At 39.3% G+C, this 20438-nt stretch overlaps 1 protein-coding gene across 1 annotated transcript; it reads right to left on the reverse strand.

Annotated features, from left to right (window-relative positions):
• Positions 1-508: 508 nt before the first annotated feature.
• Positions 509-18877, reverse strand: LOC139736659 (2,4-dienoyl-CoA reductase [(3E)-enoyl-CoA-producing], mitochondrial-like). Its single transcript, XM_071647411.1, has 7 exons — positions 18751-18877; positions 17459-17667; positions 10903-11198; positions 10159-10258; positions 8842-8914; positions 5882-6091; positions 509-611 (listed from the first exon to the last, which is right to left on the reverse strand). Exons 1-7 carry the CDS (start codon positions 18859-18861, stop codon positions 552-554), a joined length of 1059 nt encoding a protein of 352 aa, XP_071503512.1. The 5' UTR covers positions 18862-18877; the 3' UTR covers positions 509-551.
• Between the last annotated feature and the right edge of the window lie 1561 nt (positions 18878-20438).

The following is a 20438-nucleotide window of genomic DNA, read 5'->3' on the forward strand; positions in this document are numbered from 1 at the left end:
GTACCAGACTGCTTGGCATGTCAATCATGACAACCGTATCAGATTTGATTAACACTGTTCAAGGGCAGAGAGAGAAGCTCAAAAAGTGATCAGTAACAGATGGAATGTGGGCGTACACAACGAAAATACAGATAGAGCAATCTGGGCCCTGTTGCATAAAAATCTGAAATCCAACGTAAGTCAGAGAATCAACTTTAAAAGTCTCTGAACACTTAATTCTGATTGGTTGAGACCCTTACCTGAGCTTCATTTTCTGACTTATGTTTGATTGTATCTCTTTATACAACGAGGTACTGATCAACCAAGAAATACTACATCTTTGTCACTGGGGCTCTTGAAAGTGACCAGACCAAAGCAAATTAAATAAACCATATTTCATCACTGTCCTTCATTTCCTCTCCACATCATTCTCCACTGCTGTCCTTTCAGTCATGACAGGAAAGGAGGAAAACAAGACTTGCTCCACGTGCAGTCTCCATGACATCAGAGGATGTAAGCAGTCATGTGACAGTCATGTGACAGTCATGTGACAGCCATGTGACTTCACCATTCTACGATCCTTTGGTCTTCCTGATGAGAGATTCAGCCAAGTCCCAGTGCTCTTTGCTCAGCTAGACACACGGAGAGAGAATGAAATTAAAAGTACATTTATAATCACTGATAACAAATCAATTTCACATAAAATAAGAATACAAATTTGCACAAATGAAATGTACCAGGAGACAATCAAATTGATGTTTCAAATTACTTCAGTAATGCTTTGTCTTTTTTTTTTTTGCCTGAGAAAAGACCAATACCTTTAGTAGTCTATCTGAGGATTGATTTTCCAAATCGTCATCAAAAGAAATGAGAGACTTATCTTAACCCTAACTAGGCCGGGGGGGCCTCCGAGGCCCCCCCCCCCCACGTTCCGCGCGATGTATAGCTAACGAGAAAAGCCATCGCCGCGACGTTTCATGACTTTTTTCTTTCGAGTCTCCCGCATCGTTTGACACCAAATTTGTGATGCCCGGGCGCACGGTTGAGCAGTTGTGCATAAATATGTACATGCATGTCAGACCAAAAATTGCTCAAAAATGTGAATTCATGTACAATTTCAATGCAAACTGTGCTTACAGGCAAATGTCATAAAAGCATGATTATTTTGGGGTTTTATTGATTAAAATCAAATGATAACATATTTTCTTGTTCGGAACAATGTCGCGGACAAGTTTCGTTGAAAAAACAATGAAATACATAAAGTCAAAATAACAAAGAAATACATTAAAAATTCAAAAAACAATGAAATTCTTAAGAAATTTTTTTCTGATGGCACAATTTTTTTCTCTTATATTTGCTCAGGACACTACAAACAAAATATGGGCCCATTTTGAGCTTTATTTACTGATTTATACCAAATTGTCTGATTTCATGCATCATTATGCATAAATTAGAATAAATTAGCATAAATGATAATTTCTTTTTAAATTTATTTTTGCAGTACTTAAGCTGTTTACCTTTGAAAGCAGTGATAAAAAAGTATTCGAGTTATCAAATTTCATCCATATGTATAATTCGATTGTATCACAAAACATCATACAAGTAACATATACAACTTTTGAAATACAGACACAAATAAAAGGAGATATCATTAACTTTCTCATTAAACCATAAATGCACTGGCGTAGCCAGGGGGGGGGCGATGGGGGCGGTCGCCCCCCCTAAGATTTGGACCGGGGATTTGGGAGGCGGAAAAAAAAATGCGTGTATACTGTATCCACGCACATGAAGCGGGTCTCCTTTGCAACCTTTCATCAAATAAGATTTTTTTTTTTGAATATTTCACTCAAAGTGTGCACCAGATCGTTGAATTTCAATTCAAAATATGCAAAATCTCTCGTGCTTGGGAGGGGGTATCCCCCTCCCAAACCCTCCCCCCTCTGTGCCTCTTTCCCTAGCTAAGTACACTTTTTAGATTTACAAAAAAATTCTGAATAATTCTGGGTGCAGAAGACTTATATTCCGAAAACTGAAGGTTCCCTCATGTATAAGGGGAATTTCCCCTTTTAATCGACCCTTTCCTCCCTCAGCCCACCCCCCATCAGTTTGTGTGTGTGTGTGTGTGTGTGTGTGTGTGTGTGTGTGTGTGTGATTTCCCAAATGTTGCTTCCATCAAATATGCGTTTGCGAGATATCTCAATTTCAACCTTAAAAAGATAAAAGCTCCATCGGAAGGGAAGGGTGGAGATAATACTCGCCCATGCCTTCTCCCTGCTCGCCCCCCCCCCCCCCCCCCCCCGCCATGCAAAGAAGTAGACTGTGGCTATACCCAGATCGCTTTATTTCAATTCTAAAAACGCAAAAGCTCCGCGAGCGGGAGGGGGAATCCCCCTTCCCCTAAGCTCTACCTCACTAGACTTTATACATACGCACAGATGGTGCACATTCGGAATAAGAGTTAAATTCCGTGATTTTAACACTTTGATGAAAAAGTATTGCACCAAAAATTTGCACCAGATCGCTGAATTTCAGGTCTGAAAACACAAAATCACCTTCGTGTGGGAGGGGATATGCCCCTATCTACACCCTCGTGTGCATGCTTTTTCTGTTTGATTGCTGAACAGACAGCGTTCATGATATTCAGTGTAAGAATTAATACAAGAAGACTAGTGTATTTAAATTATACCATTTTATAGGCAAATTGTTCAATAATAATCTACACTAAAATATACTGCAACCTTATTAAACAAGTGGGACTGTTTCAACTCGTTAAAACACGCAAAAACATGCATCAAATTGCACCATTTGCAACATCAAAATGCAAAAAGTTCTTACCGTGGGAGGGGGACCCTCCCCCTCCCACACCCTCCCCTACCCCCTCGTTCGCTCCACTCGCTCGGGATAAGTCGCGTTCATGATATTCAGAGAAAAGAATTAATACAAGAAGTGTATCTCAATTATACCATTTTATAGGCAAATCGTTCAATAATAATCTACACTAAAATATACTGCAACCTTCAACAAGTGGGACTGTTTCACATCAATAAAACGCGCAAAACATGCTTCAAATTGCACCATTTGCAAAATCAAAATGCAAAAAGTTCTTACCGTGGGAGGGGGGACACCCCCTCCCACACCCTCCCCTCCCCCCTCGCTCGCTCCGCTCGCTCGGGTTCAGTCGCGTTCATGATATTCAGTGAACAGAATTAATACAAGAAGTGTATTTGAATTATACCATTTTATAGGCAAATTGGTCAATAATAATCTACACTAAAATATACTGCTACCTTAAACAAATGGGACTGTTTCACGTCGATAAAACGCGCAAAAACATGCATCAAATTGCACCATTTGCAACATCAAAATGCAAATAGTTCTTACCGTGGGAGGGGGGATACCCCCCTCCCACACCTTCCCCTCCCCCTCGCTCGCTATGCTCGCTCGGGTTCAGTCGCGTTCATGATATTCAGTGAAAAGAATTAATACAAGAAGTGCATCTAAATTATATCATTTTATATAGGCAAATTATTCAATAATAATCTACACTAAAATATACTGCTACCTTAAACAAGTGGGACTGTTTCACGTCGATAAAAAGCGCAAAAACATGCATCAAATTGCACCATTTGCAACATCAAAATGCAAAAAGTTCTTACTGTGGGAGGGGGGATACCCCCCTCCCACACCCTCCCCTACCCCCTCGCTCGCTCCGCTCGCCCGGGTTCAGTCGCGTTCATGATATTCAGTGAAAAGAATTAATACAAGAAGTGTATCTAAATTATATCATTTTATAGGCAAATTGTTCAATGATAATCTACATCAAAATAAACTGCTACCATAAACAAGTGGGACTTCTTTCACGTCGATAAAACGCGCAAAAACATGCATCAAATTGCACCATTTACAACATCCAAATGCAAAAAGTTCTTACCGTGGGAGGGGGGACACCCCCCTCCCACACCCTCCTCCCCTCGCTCGCTCCGCTCGCTCGGGCTCGGTCGCTTCGCTCCCTCGCAGACTAACCGCCCCCCCTAAGATGAAATCCTGGCTACGCCGTTGCATAAATGTATATATCAGTCAGAACGCAGCACGTATGCTAATGAGCCGATCCGGCAAGATTTATTCAGCACTCTCGTTGACGATCTTTGCGCTTGAAAGGTGTCTCGTACGTGTGAGATTTTGCGAGAGTTTGACAGGGCTATGGTTTTCACAGTGTAGCGACTTGTACAAACATTCATCATGGCTATAAGTCACGGTAAATTGTTTTCCAGACTTTGATCTTTATTTTGATACCAAATTTGCGTATGATATCGGTTCTTATCATGACGATATAATCAGTTGAATTTGTGTAAATTCTACCTCCTTTTCATGAAAGATTTTGTCGTCTAAAGTTCGTTTTTGGTTCCTGACCGGATTAATAAACTATTGTTTCTGATTTTGGCTTTTTCGTAGAGAGGAAACTTAGATGCTCATCATATATTTGAGTCAAGGAGACGCAAGCATGATTTATACTAGTTTTTCCGTTTTGAAATGTCTGTAAAATTCACTCCTAAGCCGGAAGTATGCTCCACACAAAGTGTACAGTGGCGCGAAAGAGCTCTCTCATTGGACAGTGCTTTCATTCAGTGCTTGAACTTGGCTTGAACTACATGCGTGCCTGTATGCAAGCCTGCGCTATGCACGCATGTGGCATGAAACCGTAGTAGCGTAATGACGTAATGCAAGAGTTGAATGCAAGCGCTGTCCAATGAGAGAGCTTACTCTTGAAATTGCACGGTTTCAAGCTGACCAGCACTGACATCGATGTATATTTTACTGGTTCCTGACCAGATTAAGCAATAAATTGTCAAGATATTTACATAGATGATTTATACAAAGATTAAGAGATGGACTACAAAATAATGCATTTTCATTGAGACACAAGGTGAATTTGGTACTCTTTTGACGTCTTGAACATGTACTACATGAATTACTTTTTTCATCATTTTTCAAGTTCAAAATACGCTATAATATTTTTCATTTACAATAATTTGAGTAACATGTGACGAAAGCTTACATATTTTCCTTGAATTTGATACTAAATTTGTAAATATAAGGTGCATTTTTGTTGCCGAAAGCCCAAGGACAAAATCCCCTTATGCAGCTCATTACGTATGCAAGCCTTGAGCGGGCTTGCATACGAGTTGAATAAATACGAGCGAATAATCGGGTGCTGCGGTCTGACTGATATGGTTTATAATAGAAATTATTTAAACGATACTATTGTTTACACTGTGCATATCTAACAACACTTCACAGTGATTATACTGATTAACATTTTTACAGTGGTTGTTTCTATCCCCTAAGTCACATTTTAGAACTATTTTGAAGCACTAAAGCTGGCTTTGGTTTTTGTTATTTTGTTGGTTTTTTTTTTCCATCTGCAAGTATGGATAAGAGGCTTTGATCATTTCCATGCCAACAGGCAGCAGATGAGAGATGATATCATAGGACCATCATCCTCACATTTATAAATCTTCACATGACAGCTGATCAAACATTCCCTCCATGACCTGGTGCTTACAGGTCTTTTCACTCCAAATGGGGATATTTTACACAATGATGATACTTTAAAAGGGAATTTTATCTCCTATAAGAGCTTTCATGAAAACAATAAAATACATAAGAACATAAATGATTTTTGGAGGTTTTTATGATGTACACTTGATGAATATATTTAAACAGATATACTACCCCCCCCCCCCCCCCCATAGACTCTAAAATTAGTGTTTAACAGGCTAAAATAATATACTTGGCCTAATTTTCATATTCAATTGACTAAAATTAGAAACTGATAATTTGCCAAATTTTGTCGCGATCGCGCCAGTACCACTGATGGCTCGGGGTGGGGGGGCACACGTACCTGGAGGTAACCACTGAACATGCCGGATGCCTGGAGCACCTGTCCCCCGTCAAAGTGCATGATCTCGCCGTTGAACCAGCTGCCGTAGTCACTGACAAGGTACGCGGCCAGATTGGCCAGCTCTTCCATCTCACCAAAGCGGCCGGTGGGTGTGCTGTCCAGCAGGTTCTTTGAAAACTCCCCTGTGGGGTCTAGCCGTTCGAAAGCACCCTGCAGGGACCACAAACAGACAAACATTCATCAGCGACTGGTTATTTTCACAAACTGGCAGCAGCCATGGCAATTATTCATTTCATCCTCAACTCAATCAATGAAAATGACAACAACAACTACAATAATAACGCTAAAAATAATATAATAATAATAATAATTTTTATATTTCACATACTAAATATCTTGCTACAGGATTGGTCAAGAGCTGATCATGTGATAAAGCATAGTTTTGCCCATCACATCACCAGAGAAGAAAAGTTCGTTCCACTCTATGATGAGAGTCATTTTGTTTCGCTGATCTCTTAGTCCACACAGTCGTAACGCCTGATATAACTTACAATTTTGAGTAGGCCTACGCGCGAAATAAAAGTGCGTTGCACTGCAGTCTATCATTTGACCTGGATCAAGTGATAGACCACAGTACGACGCACTTTTATTTCGGTGCCCCGCGCGGGCCGCGGAGTAAATTTGCTGTTTTGTCATCTGAGCGCATATGTCTAAAGTAAACTACGTAGCCTAAGCTCTGAGGATATCCTAAGACAGCTAAAATGGTTTCAGATGTGGAATAAAATTGGAATATGACCCTAAATGTGGAATATAAAGCAAATAATCAACTTTTAGTTTCAGGCAATGAGACAAACTATCACTTCCTCGGCGATCTTAATGTGTACGCTATCTTTCCACAGCTGCGCTTCGGAAAGATAGCTACATCCAGATCGCCTTGGAAGTGACAGTTTGTCCCATCATCTTCACCAACGTTGATTATTTGCTTAATATTGTGCCAAATCTACTATGTAGGAGTGCTCAAAGTACAAATTATATTCCACATACTAAGAATCTTGCTATAGGATTGGTCAAGAGCTGATCAAATGATAAAGCGTAGTTTTGCCCATCACATCACTTGAGAAGAAAAGTTTGTTACATTCTATGTTTATACAGTCAATCCTGTCTATAGCGGACACCCAAGGGAAAAAAAAAAAGTGGCCGTTATAGACAGGTGGTCACTTATAGACAGGTTATCCAACTTTGTGTGCATTGCATACATGTTATATACTTCTGTAAGTATGTTTGCACACGTGTGATTCCTGCATTGAACAACAATGCTGGTGTTTATATAAATTGTTGCACAGTATAGCATGTGAATAGTCATGAAGAATTGGGACATTATTATGACTGAATGAGTGGTGAATGCAGCAGTGGCAATCACTGAACGTTGCCCATGAATGAACGGTACGGCTTCTAAGCAGAAAAACATCTATCTGGTCTATGGCCGCTATAGACTGGTTAAAATCTTCCACGGGACACAAAATTTGTGGCTGCTGGCCGCGTTAGACAGGTGGTGGCTATACACAGGTTCTTTAACGCGGCTTTTCTCTCTGGGGAATTTTTCAGTAGCCGCTATAGAGCTAATCAACTTTTAGTTTCAGGCAATGAGACAAACTATCACTAACTCAGCGATCTGTGTACACTATCTTTCCTCAGCTGCGCTTTGGACAGATAGCTACATCCAGATCGCCTCGGAAGTGATAGTTTGTCCCATCACCTGCACCAACGTTGATTACTTGTTTACTATTATTACCCTGGTATCTGGATACATTATTTCCTACCAGCACTGACAGTGTTCAATCTCCATTCCTTGGGGAGCATTCCAGCCAGTCGCCATTTTACAGGTGTACAGATGCTGATCAACCAACATAGACATTCTCATCCTACCGAGGACCCATTTTACTCCTGGGTGGAGAGCAGCAATGTGGATAAAGTGCCTTGCTGAAGGGCAAACATGTCGGGCTTTGTGGGGCTCAAACCCACAAACCCAAACCACGCTGATGTGATTCAGAAACGTGTGCTCTTATCCACTTGGCCACGACACCTCCACAAAGTCAAAACATGAGAGCATGACTCTCCCCATGGACCCTTAGTATTAGTCTTTTCACAGAATTTAATCTCAGCTATTTGAGCGGCTGATCAACAATCATGAAAATGTTCCAGACTGCAGTCTCAGTTTTGGATCTAGTCCACTCCATTTATTGAACAAAAAAAGGGGTGAAAGTGAATGCTGTCATGATAGACCGACATATCTGTCATTTAATTTGTGAATTTCACATTTTTGTGTCACAAGGAATATGTCATTATCCCTCAAGTCCTTTGATGAAGTCCATAATTCAGAAATTTGAAGTTCACGAATTGTAACACCCTAACTGTATTGATTCCAATGAAATCTGTGCGACATTCAGACAAGTCATGCCAAAGCTATGGATGAAGTGAATATAATGGCTATATACTGGTTCCATGTATAAAACTACTTTTGGAGTGACCATACACTAGTAACACATTCATTTGTGCATTCCAACTTGTCTTTCCAGTGACAAACAGTTTTTTCTTTATCCCAAAACAACATCTGACTAAAGCTACTCTACATCACACACACATTCAAGAGCTACCTGTATTACAGCAGCAAAACACCATGACCACGAATCTTACAATCACCATTACACTTACAGAGAAAAATACACACCTCTTCCAGCATACTGCACTACATGTGCATCCCTATAGTTAAGAATGCCACATCATCTCAAAATTATCACTTTTAATGACTAAAACCTTGTGAGTAACTTATGCTTGTCTGCTGCTTAGTTATGATCGCTGCAAACAAAAAGGCCACATAAATTGGATTCATAGCCCACAGACATACAAGAATATGACAAAACATGACCTTTCAAACCCACACTCAGTCCTTCCAAACATACCTTTGTGTAGATGCCGCCAGGAGCGATTGCATTGAATCGTAATCCATACCGTCCCCACTCCACTGCAAGACACCTGAGGGGAAGGTAAGATTGGAAGGAGATGCATTTGATGACCATGATAGAATAAATAAATGAATGGATGTGGTTTATAGGTACAGAGCTAGTTGCCTATGAGGAAAATTTCATCTGTGAGTTGGTATTACAGCAAAATAAGCTCAAATGAAGTAAACCAAAGCCCAAATATAAATGAGGATTAAGAGAAAGCAGCAATATCAGTAGAAAATACATGTATCAGTGAAAGTTTGATGTAAATTGTAAAAATGAAATTCTTAAAATTTAAAAACCATTAAGCATTACTGTGCCTTGTTTACCAATTGGCACACATGCTGGAATGCTGTCTCTACTGACTGCCACAAATGTCTGGAAACTAACTACCAATGAAAAGAGATTACCTAATTCCCCGACCCCTATTGTGTCACCGTGACCTTGCTGTTGGAGCAAGGCACATTGCTGCACCCGAGTATAATCACTTTCACTACCACCTTATTTCTACCATTCTGTAACACAGTGCAGAAACATACAGTTTTCATTTTGAGCCTTTTTCTTTCTTTCTTTCTTTCTTTTTTAACACAAACACCTGAGTGGGCTTGCTGACTTTGCAACTAGTTCAGACTTGGATGTATTTTTGAATGCTGATGAAAAAGCTTGACAAATCAAGCCAAGTGCCTACAATATGTAGGCACATAAAGGGCTTACTGTAATCTGGTTCAACACAATGAAATTTCAGTGATGCTTAAATTTCTGGAGATCTTCATCTTTATCATCACTTACATCATGCCCTATATATAGCTAGTAGATTGTGAAAATCGTCAATACACTTGTATTGAAATAACCCTTTTCAACATTCTTTGTTTTGTTTTGTTTTTCTTTTCCAAAAATGGAATTGGCAGTTGATACTCCCATCAATGCCAAATGTAAAAAAAATCATCAACCACTACTACACTTCTTGTCAGTAATAGTATAAACTTTGGCTCTCTTCACAATATAACACTGTTAAAATGCACAGGAATCAACACTTACGTGTACAGCCGTACACAAGTCGTGTTGTTGACTTGAACGTGAAAATGTGTTTACACAATCTGAAAGGGTCTCATTGAAGTATAGTTACAGAGATGCCAAAAATTCATATTTTTCAAGAGTCCCCTATGAATTGCTATTCATGGGTACATTAATAATACTGTAAGTGGAAAGAACAACATATCAAGTGTGCAGTAAATTTTCCTTTCACATATATATCACACAATTGACTTTGCATACCTTGTCATCATTTCTATTGCACTCTTGGCGGTGGCACTTGGCAGGACGAATGGCGAGCCCAACTTGGCATATGTGGTGCTGATGGTTAAGAAATTTGCCCCTACAAAACAGGAGACACAATCATTAGTTGTTGTTGTTGTGTTGTTATTGTTGTTTTTTTCGGGGGGGGGGGGGATGCATTCCATGTGACGCTGCTTTTAATTCAGACATACGTATGAAATAATTTCTAATCAAATTGATTAATCTAATTTTCTTGTGGGCATGGCTGTTGACACCAAAACATTAATGTCCTCTGAGACCACTCAACCCCTGAATATATCCAACTTTCTGTGGGCAACCAGCAGAGAAAACACCTAGGCTCTTCTTGTTTCATAACCACAAGATTTTATGTACAGATGGAGAAACTGCACAGCTTGTATGACTCATTGCTATTTTGCATGTACATGGCAACATTCATCTCAATCATCATACATAAACAATCACTTCTGGTACGGTACATTGTTCTTGCTACCAAAACCAACTTTTCATATGATTATGGTGACAACTCACAGTGTCTTTGAACAATTAATGAAAGCTGGCACTCCCCTACTAAATGGGTCTATTACACCAGCTTGGTACAAAAGAAAATAATGTACTCAGCTAACTCTCCTTTGTGTCTAAAGTTCCCCTTTAAAAAAGAGCACTTTAAAAAGAATGACTGGTATGCTGGAGAAATAAAAGCACTTGTGACCAGTAATAATTTACCTTTGTTTTCTTTGATCAACCTTTTCCCAATTTCTATTGTCACATACGCCGTTCCGTTGAGCACCACATCCGTGATGGTTTTCCACGCATTCGGTGAGAGTCGCTCGGCGGGCGCGACAAAGTTGGCGGCTGCGTTGTTCACGACTACGTCGGGGAGCGTCCCGCAAAGCTCGACAAACTTGTCCACTGAGGCCTTGACAGCATCTGGGTCCTTGACGTTGGCCGGGATAGCATGCACAGGGTTGCCTGTCTCGCCACTGATCTCTTCAGCAGTCTTCTTCAAGACATCCTCTGACCTGTGCTCCACAAATCAGTCAGCAGTGAAAGATAGAAGGTGATGTACCAATCTTGTTAGGTGATACGCTATCAGCGTATCACCTATTGTGATTGTCAAAATTTCTCTTTTTTTTTATTAGGTGATACGCTATCAGCGTATCACCTATTGTGATTGTCAAAATTTCTCTTTTTTTTTATTCTTCTTTCTTTCTGCCACATTTTGTGTCGTCAATATCTCAACAATGACATTACGGAATAACATAACATTTTCAGTCAACATGTCTCATAACAATATCTAGCCACAATAAGGTTTTCATGACAGTAACATATCTATGACGTCATCTAGGCGCCATTTTGTGATTTTCGGACCTTGTCACATGATCGATCATAACTTCATAACTAGATATCATTTCTGTATCATTTTCGGTGGACATAAAGTTCAGGTCAGGCTCTATCTTACGTTTTAACGCTAGTTACCAAGGTCATCATTACGCGCGCGTTTGCGCGCGTCAAAATTTTAAAAGGCTCAAAACGACTTCCCAATGGGAAATCTCGAAGTTTCAGACAATTCTAAGCGTTTCAAACATTTTCTCGCGTGCGCGTCCGTCCGCGCAATTTCGCGCGCAGAGGGCGTAACCAACATGAAAATGCAATTTTTTTGACTGATTTGGATTTCTGATACTTTGAGTAACAATATCCATTGATTTCCGATCGATTTTGACCTATAACAAAGGAATGCACTGGCGTCAAAGTTGAAATTCCGCGCGCGCGTCTTTCTGCAAATATAGTGAAAAAACATGTTTTTGTTTATGTCGCCATAGCTCTTTAAATCGTCCATTGACCCTATATTTCTATTGCATATTACAAAAGCATATGAATTGGAAATAACGTTTCAAGTACCAATATTGCCAGGAAAACTCATGACGTCATCATATCATCATCTGAAATCAAAAAAGTGGAATTAATTTTTTTGAGGTACTCTTTCTGACATTCATTTACTCGTATCTCTATTGTTTAAGCTTAATATCACCCCAAATTCAGATATGTTTTACTTTGAACATTTGCCTTTCAAGTCCATGTCATGGTTTTGAAATTTGATGACGTCATCATACTTTAAATTGTGATTAAAGGTAAAGACGCAAAATCGGACAAGTTTACGTGTTATGTCTATGGGAGGTGATTTTTTTAAAAACCATACATTGACTTGACAACGTTTAAGCACCTTTATCTCAGATGATTTTGCTTCATTTCCTCTGAAAATTAAGTATGTTGTAGCTGTGACAATAAGCTGCAGTAATCATGCATTTTATTCTTTGAAATCTCCTCATCAGGTTGACAATTTTGCAATTTAAAACTGAAAATGAGAATGGAATGCGGACGAAACGATTCCTGATTCATCTTTCACGTACATAAGTTTACGTTCCTCTAATTTTCTCGTCGAGACATATGGCCGAGTGGTTAGAGGTGTCGTCACAGAATCGTGAGGTTGCACACGTACGGGTTCGAACCTCACAAGAGCACGAAAGAAAATAATAATTTTTTTTTTACTTTTTTTCTTCATTGGAGTACTACACCTTCGTCCATGTAGAAGTCACGTTCGCATGTAAACACACCTATACGCACACACTCACACAGTATCCCTTTGTTTATCGTTGGAGACTGCATTGCTTCGACTGCTGCAAAATATTGCAGGCTGGGCTTTTCAAGCTGATCATGGTATATTGTAACAAAATGAAATTTGTTCATATCAATTCAGTAACACAATGTAGTCGTGGTTACTTTGTGCTGATTTTATACATGTAAGAAGCTATACATTGTAAAAAAAGGTATTTGAATTGTTCCTTTAAGTCAGTCTTCTGTATTGATGATTATTTGTCAATTAGTGGTTTTTGTGGAGTTTCAGATAATGATAAAAAGTATGTATGATAAGTGCAGCGATACTTTCTACAGTTAGTTCAAAGTTGTGTTACAGAGGTTTGATACATACATTTAGCATTGTGTTTGTGTGTCCACGTGTGTATACAGGTTGGTCATATGGCACATTCTAGACAATAAATCTTAATTAATTAGCAAACGCGATCAGCTATGGAACTGAATATGGTACTAATGTATGATGTTCATGATTCTCATTAAACTGTGACGAGTTTAAAGAGATAGCTTAACTGTGTGTAAAAATAAAGCAATAATAAGGAAATTTTAAGGGAATTTGATAACCATGACTATAATAATTTCATACAGGTACTAATAGCTGCCTCATATTCTTGTGACTGATCGTCATGTCAATAGCAAACTGACAACGTACGATTAATATATTATACATTAAACGACTGTCTTTCAAATCCATATCGATGTTTTCTAGTTTGATGACGTCATCATACTTTAAATTGTGATAAAAGTGAAGACACAAAATCGGACAAGTTTACGTGTTATGTCTATGGGAGGTGATTTTTTTTAAAACCATGCATTGACTTGACAACGTTTAAGCACCTCTATCTCAGCTGATTTTGCTTCATTTCCTCTGAAACTTTAGTATGTTGTAGCTGAGACAATAAGCTGCAGTAATCATGCATTTTATTCTTTGAAATCTCCTCATCAGATTGACAATTTTGCAGTTTAAAACTGAAAATGAAAATGGAATGTGGACAAAACGATTCCTCATGTATCTTTCACATACATAAGTTTACGTTCCCCATATTTTCTCGTCGAGACGTATGGCCGAGTGGCTAAAGGCGACGTCTCAGAGACGTAAGGTTGCGGGTTGGAACCCCACAAGATCACGAAACAAAATACTTAGCTATTTTACTTTTTTTTCTTCAATTTTGTATTACATATTCGTCCATGTAGAAATCACGTACGTATATAAACGCACCTATACACACACACACACACACACACACACACACGCCATATCCCTCTTTTTTGTGTGTTGGAGACCACATTGCTTCGACTGCAGCACAATTTTGCAGGTTGACTTTGTCAAACCGATCATAGTATGTAATGACGACGACTGAGGTGTTGTACTTTGAACAATTGTCTTTCAAGACGATGTCATTGTTTTATAATTTGATGACGTCATTACACTGAAAATTGTGATTAAAGGCAAGGTATCAAAACCAGCCGATTATAGGTTTTATGTCTGCGGGACGTATTTTTCCCAAGTTGCCAGAAATGGCATAGCGACCTCAATCGTTACAAGGCCGCTTTTCCGTCTAGCAATGCAATAGATGTTCACACGGCCACGTTGGTTGAGTGGGCATTGACTTTCCCCCTGTTATATCTATACATTGTTTTTTTTTTTGTCTTACCATTTCCGTGGATGACCCGTGGCCGAGTGGTTACAGAAACGGTTTCGCATGTACGCTCAATATAACTTCAAGGTGCCTATATCACATTCTTTTCTTTGTCGATCACAGATGACTGTCATCTGATGACCACAAGCGTATCACCTAACTCGTCCTCAATGTGACGAGTTTTCATGTCTCGTTCTTCTTTCTTTCTGCCACATTTTGTGTCGTCAATATCTCAACAATGACATTACTGAATAACATGACATTTTCAGTCAACATGTCTCATAACAATATCTAGCCACAATAAGGTTTTCATGACAGTAACATATCTATGACGTCATCTAGGCGCCATTTTGTGATTTTCGGACCTTGTCACATGATCGATCATAACTTCATAACTAGATATCATTTCTGTATCATTTTCGTTGGACATAAAGTTCAGGTCACGCTCTATCTTACATTTTAACGCTAGTTACCCAGGTCATCATTACGCGCGCGTTTGCGCGCGTCAAAATTTTAAAAGGCTCAAAACGACTTCCCAATGGGAAATCTCGAAGTTTCAGACAATTTTAAGCATTTCAAACATTTTCTCACGTGCGCGTCCGTCCGCGCAATTTCGCGCGCAGAGGGCGTAACTAACATGAAAATGCAATTTTTTTGACTGATTTGGATTTCTGATACTTTGAGTAACAATAATCATTGATTTCCGATCGATTTTGACCTATAACAAAGGAATGCACTGCCGTCAAAGTTGAAATTCCGCACGCGCTTCTTTCTGCAAATATAGTGAAAAAACATGTCTTTGTTTATTTCGCCATAGCTCTTTAAATCGTCCTTTGACCCTATATTTCTATTGCATATTACAAAAGCATATGAATTGGAAATAACGTTTCAAGTACCGATTTTGCCAGGAAAACTCATGACGTCATCATATCATCATCTGAAATCAAAAAAGTGGAATTAATTTTTTTGAGGTACTGTTTCTGACATTCATTTGCTCGTATCTCTAATGTTTAAGCTTAATATTACCCCAAATTGAGATATGTTTTGCTTTGAACATTTGCCTTTCAAGTCCATGTCATGGTTTTGAAATTTGATGACGTCATCATACTTTAAATTGTGATTAAAAGTAAAGACACAAAATCGGACAAGTTTACGTGTTATGCCTATGGGAGGTGATTTTTTTTAAAACCATGCATTGACTTAACAACGTTTAAGCACCTTTATCTCAGCTGATTTTGCTTCATTTCCTCTGAAACTTTAGTATGTTGTAGCTGAGACAATAAGCTGCAGTAATCATGCATTTTATCCTTTGAAATCTCCTCATCAGATTGACAATTTTGCAGTTTAAAACTGAAAATGAAAATGGAATGTGGACAAAACGATTCCTCATGTATCTTTCACATACATAAGTTTACGTTCCCCATATTTTCTCGTCGAGACGTATGGCCGAGTGGCTAAAGGCGACGTCTCAGAGACGTAAGGTTGCGGGTTCGAACCCCACAAGATCACGAAACAAAATACTTAGCTATTTTACTTTTTTTTCTTCAATTTTGTATTACATATTCGTCCATGTAGAAATCACGTTCGTATATAAACGCACCTATACACACACACAGACACACACACACGCCATATCCCTCTTTTTTGTTTGTTGGAGACCACATTGCTTCGACTGCAGCAAAATTTTGCAGGTTGACTTTGTCAAACCGATCATAGTATGTAATGATGACGACTGAGGTGTTGTACTTTGAACAATTGTCTTTCAAGACGATGTCATTGTTTTGTAATTTGATGACGTCATTACACTGAAAATTGTGATTAAAGGCAAGGTATGAAAACCAGCCGATTATAGGTTTTATGTCTGTGGGACGTATTTTTCCCAAGTTGCCAGAAATGGCATAGCGACCTCAGTCGTTACAAGGCCGCTTTTCCGTCTAGCAATGCAATAGATGTTCACACGGCCACGTTGGTTGAGTGGGCATTCACTTTCCCCCTGTTATATCTATACATTGTTGTTTTTTTTTTGTCTTACCATTTCCGTGGATGACCCGTGGCCGAGTGGTTACAGAAACGGTTTCACATGCAGGCTCAATATAACTTCAAGGTGCCTATATCACATTCTTTTCTTTGTCGATCACAGATGACTGTCATCTGATGACCACAAGCATATCACCTAACTCGTCCTCAATGTGACGAGTTTTCATGTCTTGTTGAAATAGAAATCATTTTATGCATCACTACATCCAAAACAATGATTTTATAGCCACTAGAAAATTGACAATACTTTGATACTTTGTCACTATAATTTTCATCAATATGTCTACAAATCAATAGTACAATTGAAGACCTGAATATATATAAGAACGACCCAAGTCCAATTTTTGGCCAAATTCAGTTTGACATGGGGAATTGTAGCTTATGCATGGACTCATCTTGTGTATAAATGGTAAATCTTAATTACCCCCGGAAGTGCAGAAATGAATGAGTGAAATCTTACATGAATGTAAGAATGACCCAAGTCCAGGACTTGGGTCATTTTTACATTCAAATTATAGCGCCCTCTCTGGTCGCTTCTCTCATCTCATATAGCAGCCTATATATGATTCAGTTAAATAGAATGTTATTGGACAAATAAAAAAGATATTAAGTTTTTTTAAGTTTACTCAAAATAGCCTTCCATGGACTTGGGTCGTTCTTATATTCAGATACTCAATTGTAAGATGTTACTGTATCATCACCATTATCATAGCTATTACTACAACCCGTAGGTACTAACTACTACAAAGTACTGCTACTGCTACTGTTGGGTGTATTTCAGATAATCTAGGTAGTGTGTTCATACAAATTCAAAATTCAGCAAAATTGAGCATCTTCTGAACAAATACCAATGACAAAATGAAAGGGCTGTGAAAGAGACATAGTGAAATGACAGAAAATAAAAACAAAGGAAAAATTAAACAAAAACTTTAAAAAAAAAAATGTCATATCACCTGCTAACAATGGCAACTTCAGCTCCAAGTCGGGACAGCATGTGGGTCATCCCTTTCCCAAGCCCCGTCCCACCCCCGGTCATGTATACCGTCTTGCCCTTGAAGGTGTCCGGTGGCAGCATCATACTTTTCACTGGTTTCAAGTTCTCATACTTCTCACACGGGTATTCATGGAGGCACTGGCTGGTTGAAAGAGCTCTGCTAGAATGCTAGAGAGACACAAAACAATAATATAAAATTAAAATTTTACAAGGTACATTCAATTAAATTCAATTATTTTCTGGATGTATTAATGTATCAATTAATGTTTAATATACAAATGATGCACAGGATAGAGTGCATTAGTGGAGATGTAGCGCACTCGAGGGTATTTACAATTGTGAAACATGCACGAAACGCCACGAAATAATCCTGTGCATAATTTGTTTTATAAAATGGGTCGAAAAATAACAGCATTTTTCACGTACCTTTGTGGGTCAATACCAGTCAGCTACATGTAGCACTCGCTCAAGAATCGATCGCCGATGTCCGAAGATGTTCGTCCCAAACATTTACGCACGTCGCACTCGGAAATCCCGCACATATAAGTACTGTACGTATAAGAGTATACGTACGCCACACATGTTATGCACACAAGAAAGGCCGGTCGGCAGCCCAAACTAGAAGTTGTTTACAGGATTGACAGCGCGTATAGTAGCACGCAACGCACTTGTAACAACTGATTGAGTGCGCACTGCTAGTGTAAACATTGTGACGTCAGGCCGTGCATGTTAGTAAGAAATTAATGCACGCACACGTGACTCATTTCAGTGCTTCCAATTGGCTACATTCTTGAACCCATTTTATCCATATAAAACATTATTTATAGAAATCTTTGCTTCATGGAAGTTAACTTCATCATAATGAGACTAAAAATTCTGTTCATATGCATTAGAAAATACATTTTTGATCTTACCTAGAGATAGGTACTTTCTTAAAGATTGTGCAAACATGTAGGAATGCATTGCCATTATATTTGACAAGATATAGAGTCTAGGCTATAGTCTACGCCAGGTTAGATTGATACTGTCTTGATCATAATTATCATTGATTATGCACACATTTCACTAACGTAATTAAAATTTACCCCATTTAACACAATGTCAGATCTTGTCATTTTTTACTTTTTAATTTCCAAATGACAAAATGGTTATCAATTCAAATTAAAAAATCCTCACTGGCTTGAGTGGTTCTATGGTATTCTTAATAGAGCCCTAACATGTTACACATGTATTAGTTAAACCAAAACAAACCTTGAGCACCAAGTTGCCAACGAATCCTGTTGTTGTCTTCCTTGGAACAAAGGCACATCTCGATCTCGCAGAGCACCGTAGAAGAGCGCGGAAGTTAAACGTTGACGCCATTAATACTGTTTTCTTTATGATATAGATTTAGGAGGTGAATGTCCGTATCTTCAGATCTCTGATGTTGTTTTTTAGGCTGAGGAGTCTCACTTGCCCTACCTGTATAGAGCTCTATACCCACACCTTTCTCTCAAAGTCACCTAGTGCCGTACTCGTACTGGAGTAGTACGCGGCCGCGCCGGCCAGCCGGCGTATGACAAGGTTTGTTCATTCCCCATCGATCCAGGGATACTACAACATTTACTGTAGTACGTTTAATCCATGGAATGCCATTGAAACTTTTTTCCCCTTAATGAAAAAAAAAAAAATCTTAATGAGTAAAAGTTTTACTCTGAGCACGAAAAAAAAAATTAATGGGCATGGTGAAATAATTCTCAGTTAATTGTTTTATTTGACTTTTTGTGGGTTTCTTTCTTGTCATTAACCTGTCGTGTATTTACACTCATGTATATCGAAAGGCTTTCCATAAACATAACCTAAAGTTCATACGTGTCCGAAGCAGCATACTTTTCTGAACGAATACTTCTCTCCAAATTGTAAGAAAATGTCGCGATCTAAGAGTGATAAATACTCCATTCTACTTCCGACCTATAACGAAAAAGATAATCTACCTCTGATTATGTGGCTTATCGTCAAGTCGTTCGAAGAAAGGTAAGAAACTATGTGCCTTTCATATTGGACTGAGAACCAAGATCTAATCTGCTAATGGAGTAGAGCGGGCGGGCCGTGGACCAGGCACGGCCTAGCTCCGGCAGGGACTGGCTACGAAGCTTCGCTGTTACTGTGACTGCACACGTGCACTTCAGGGGTGTATCCAGGATTTTTTCTGGGGGGGGGGGGGGGGGGGGTCGTAATCAAAATTTTTGGACCTTTACCTTTGCGAGGGAGCGGAGCGACCGAGCGGGGGAGGGTGTGGGAGGGCGGTGTCCCCCCTCCCACGGTAGGGAGTTTTTGAATTTTATATCTTAAAATGGGGCCATTTTGTGCATACAAAAGTGACTTTTTCTGCAAGGCAGTGCGGCTTAAAAATAAGGTATGGCATATTAAAACTAAGTTACGAAATTTACGAGATTTTGACAATTTGCTGGAACACCACCAGGTCCACTGGCGTAGCCAGGGGGGGGGGGGGGGGCGATGGGGGCGGTCGCCCCCCCCCCCCCCCCCCCCCCCCTAACGTTAAGATTTGGACCGGGGTCCGCGGGGATTTGGGAGGCGGAAAAAAAAAATGTGTGTATATTGTATGCATGCACATGAAGCGGGTCTCCTTTTGAACCTTTCATCAAATAAGATATTTTTTGAATATTTCACTCAAAGTGTGCACCAGATCGTTGAATTTCAATTCAAAATATGCAAAATTTCTCGTGCTTGGGAGGGGTATCCCCCTCCCAAACCCTCCCCCTCTGTGCCTCTTTCCCTAGCTTAGTACACTTTTTAGATTGAAAAAAAAAAATATGAATAATTCTGAGTGCACAAGACTTATCACTTATATTCCGAAAAACTCAAGGTTCCCTCATGTATAAGGGGAATTTCCCCTTTTAATCGACCCTTTCCTCCCTCAGTCCCCCCGCCCCATCAGT

The sequence above is a fragment of the Diadema antillarum genome, unplaced genomic scaffold (genome assembly GCF_040938485.1).
Source record: "Diadema antillarum isolate AM-2024a unplaced genomic scaffold, OU_Dant_1.0 scf00000028, whole genome shotgun sequence".
Classification (NCBI taxonomy): Eukaryota; Metazoa; Echinodermata; class Echinoidea; order Diadematoida; family Diadematidae; genus Diadema; species Diadema antillarum.

What these genes read in the sequence shown, in the direction of transcription:
- LOC139736659 (XM_071647411.1), bottom strand. Translation starts at nt 18,861, where the DNA reads ATGGCGTCAACGTTTAACTTCCGCGCTCTTCTACGGTGCTCTGCGAGA. An exon ending in TTGGCAACTTGGTGCTCAAG is followed by an intron (nt 17,668 to 18,750) that starts GTTTGTTTTGGT and finishes GTGTCTCTCTAG; the next exon opens with CATTCTAGCAGAGCTCTTTC. An exon ending in GTTGATCAAAGAAAACAAAG is followed by an intron (nt 10,259 to 10,902) that starts GTAAATTATTAC and finishes CCTGTTTTGTAG; the next exon opens with GGGCAAATTTCTTAACCATC.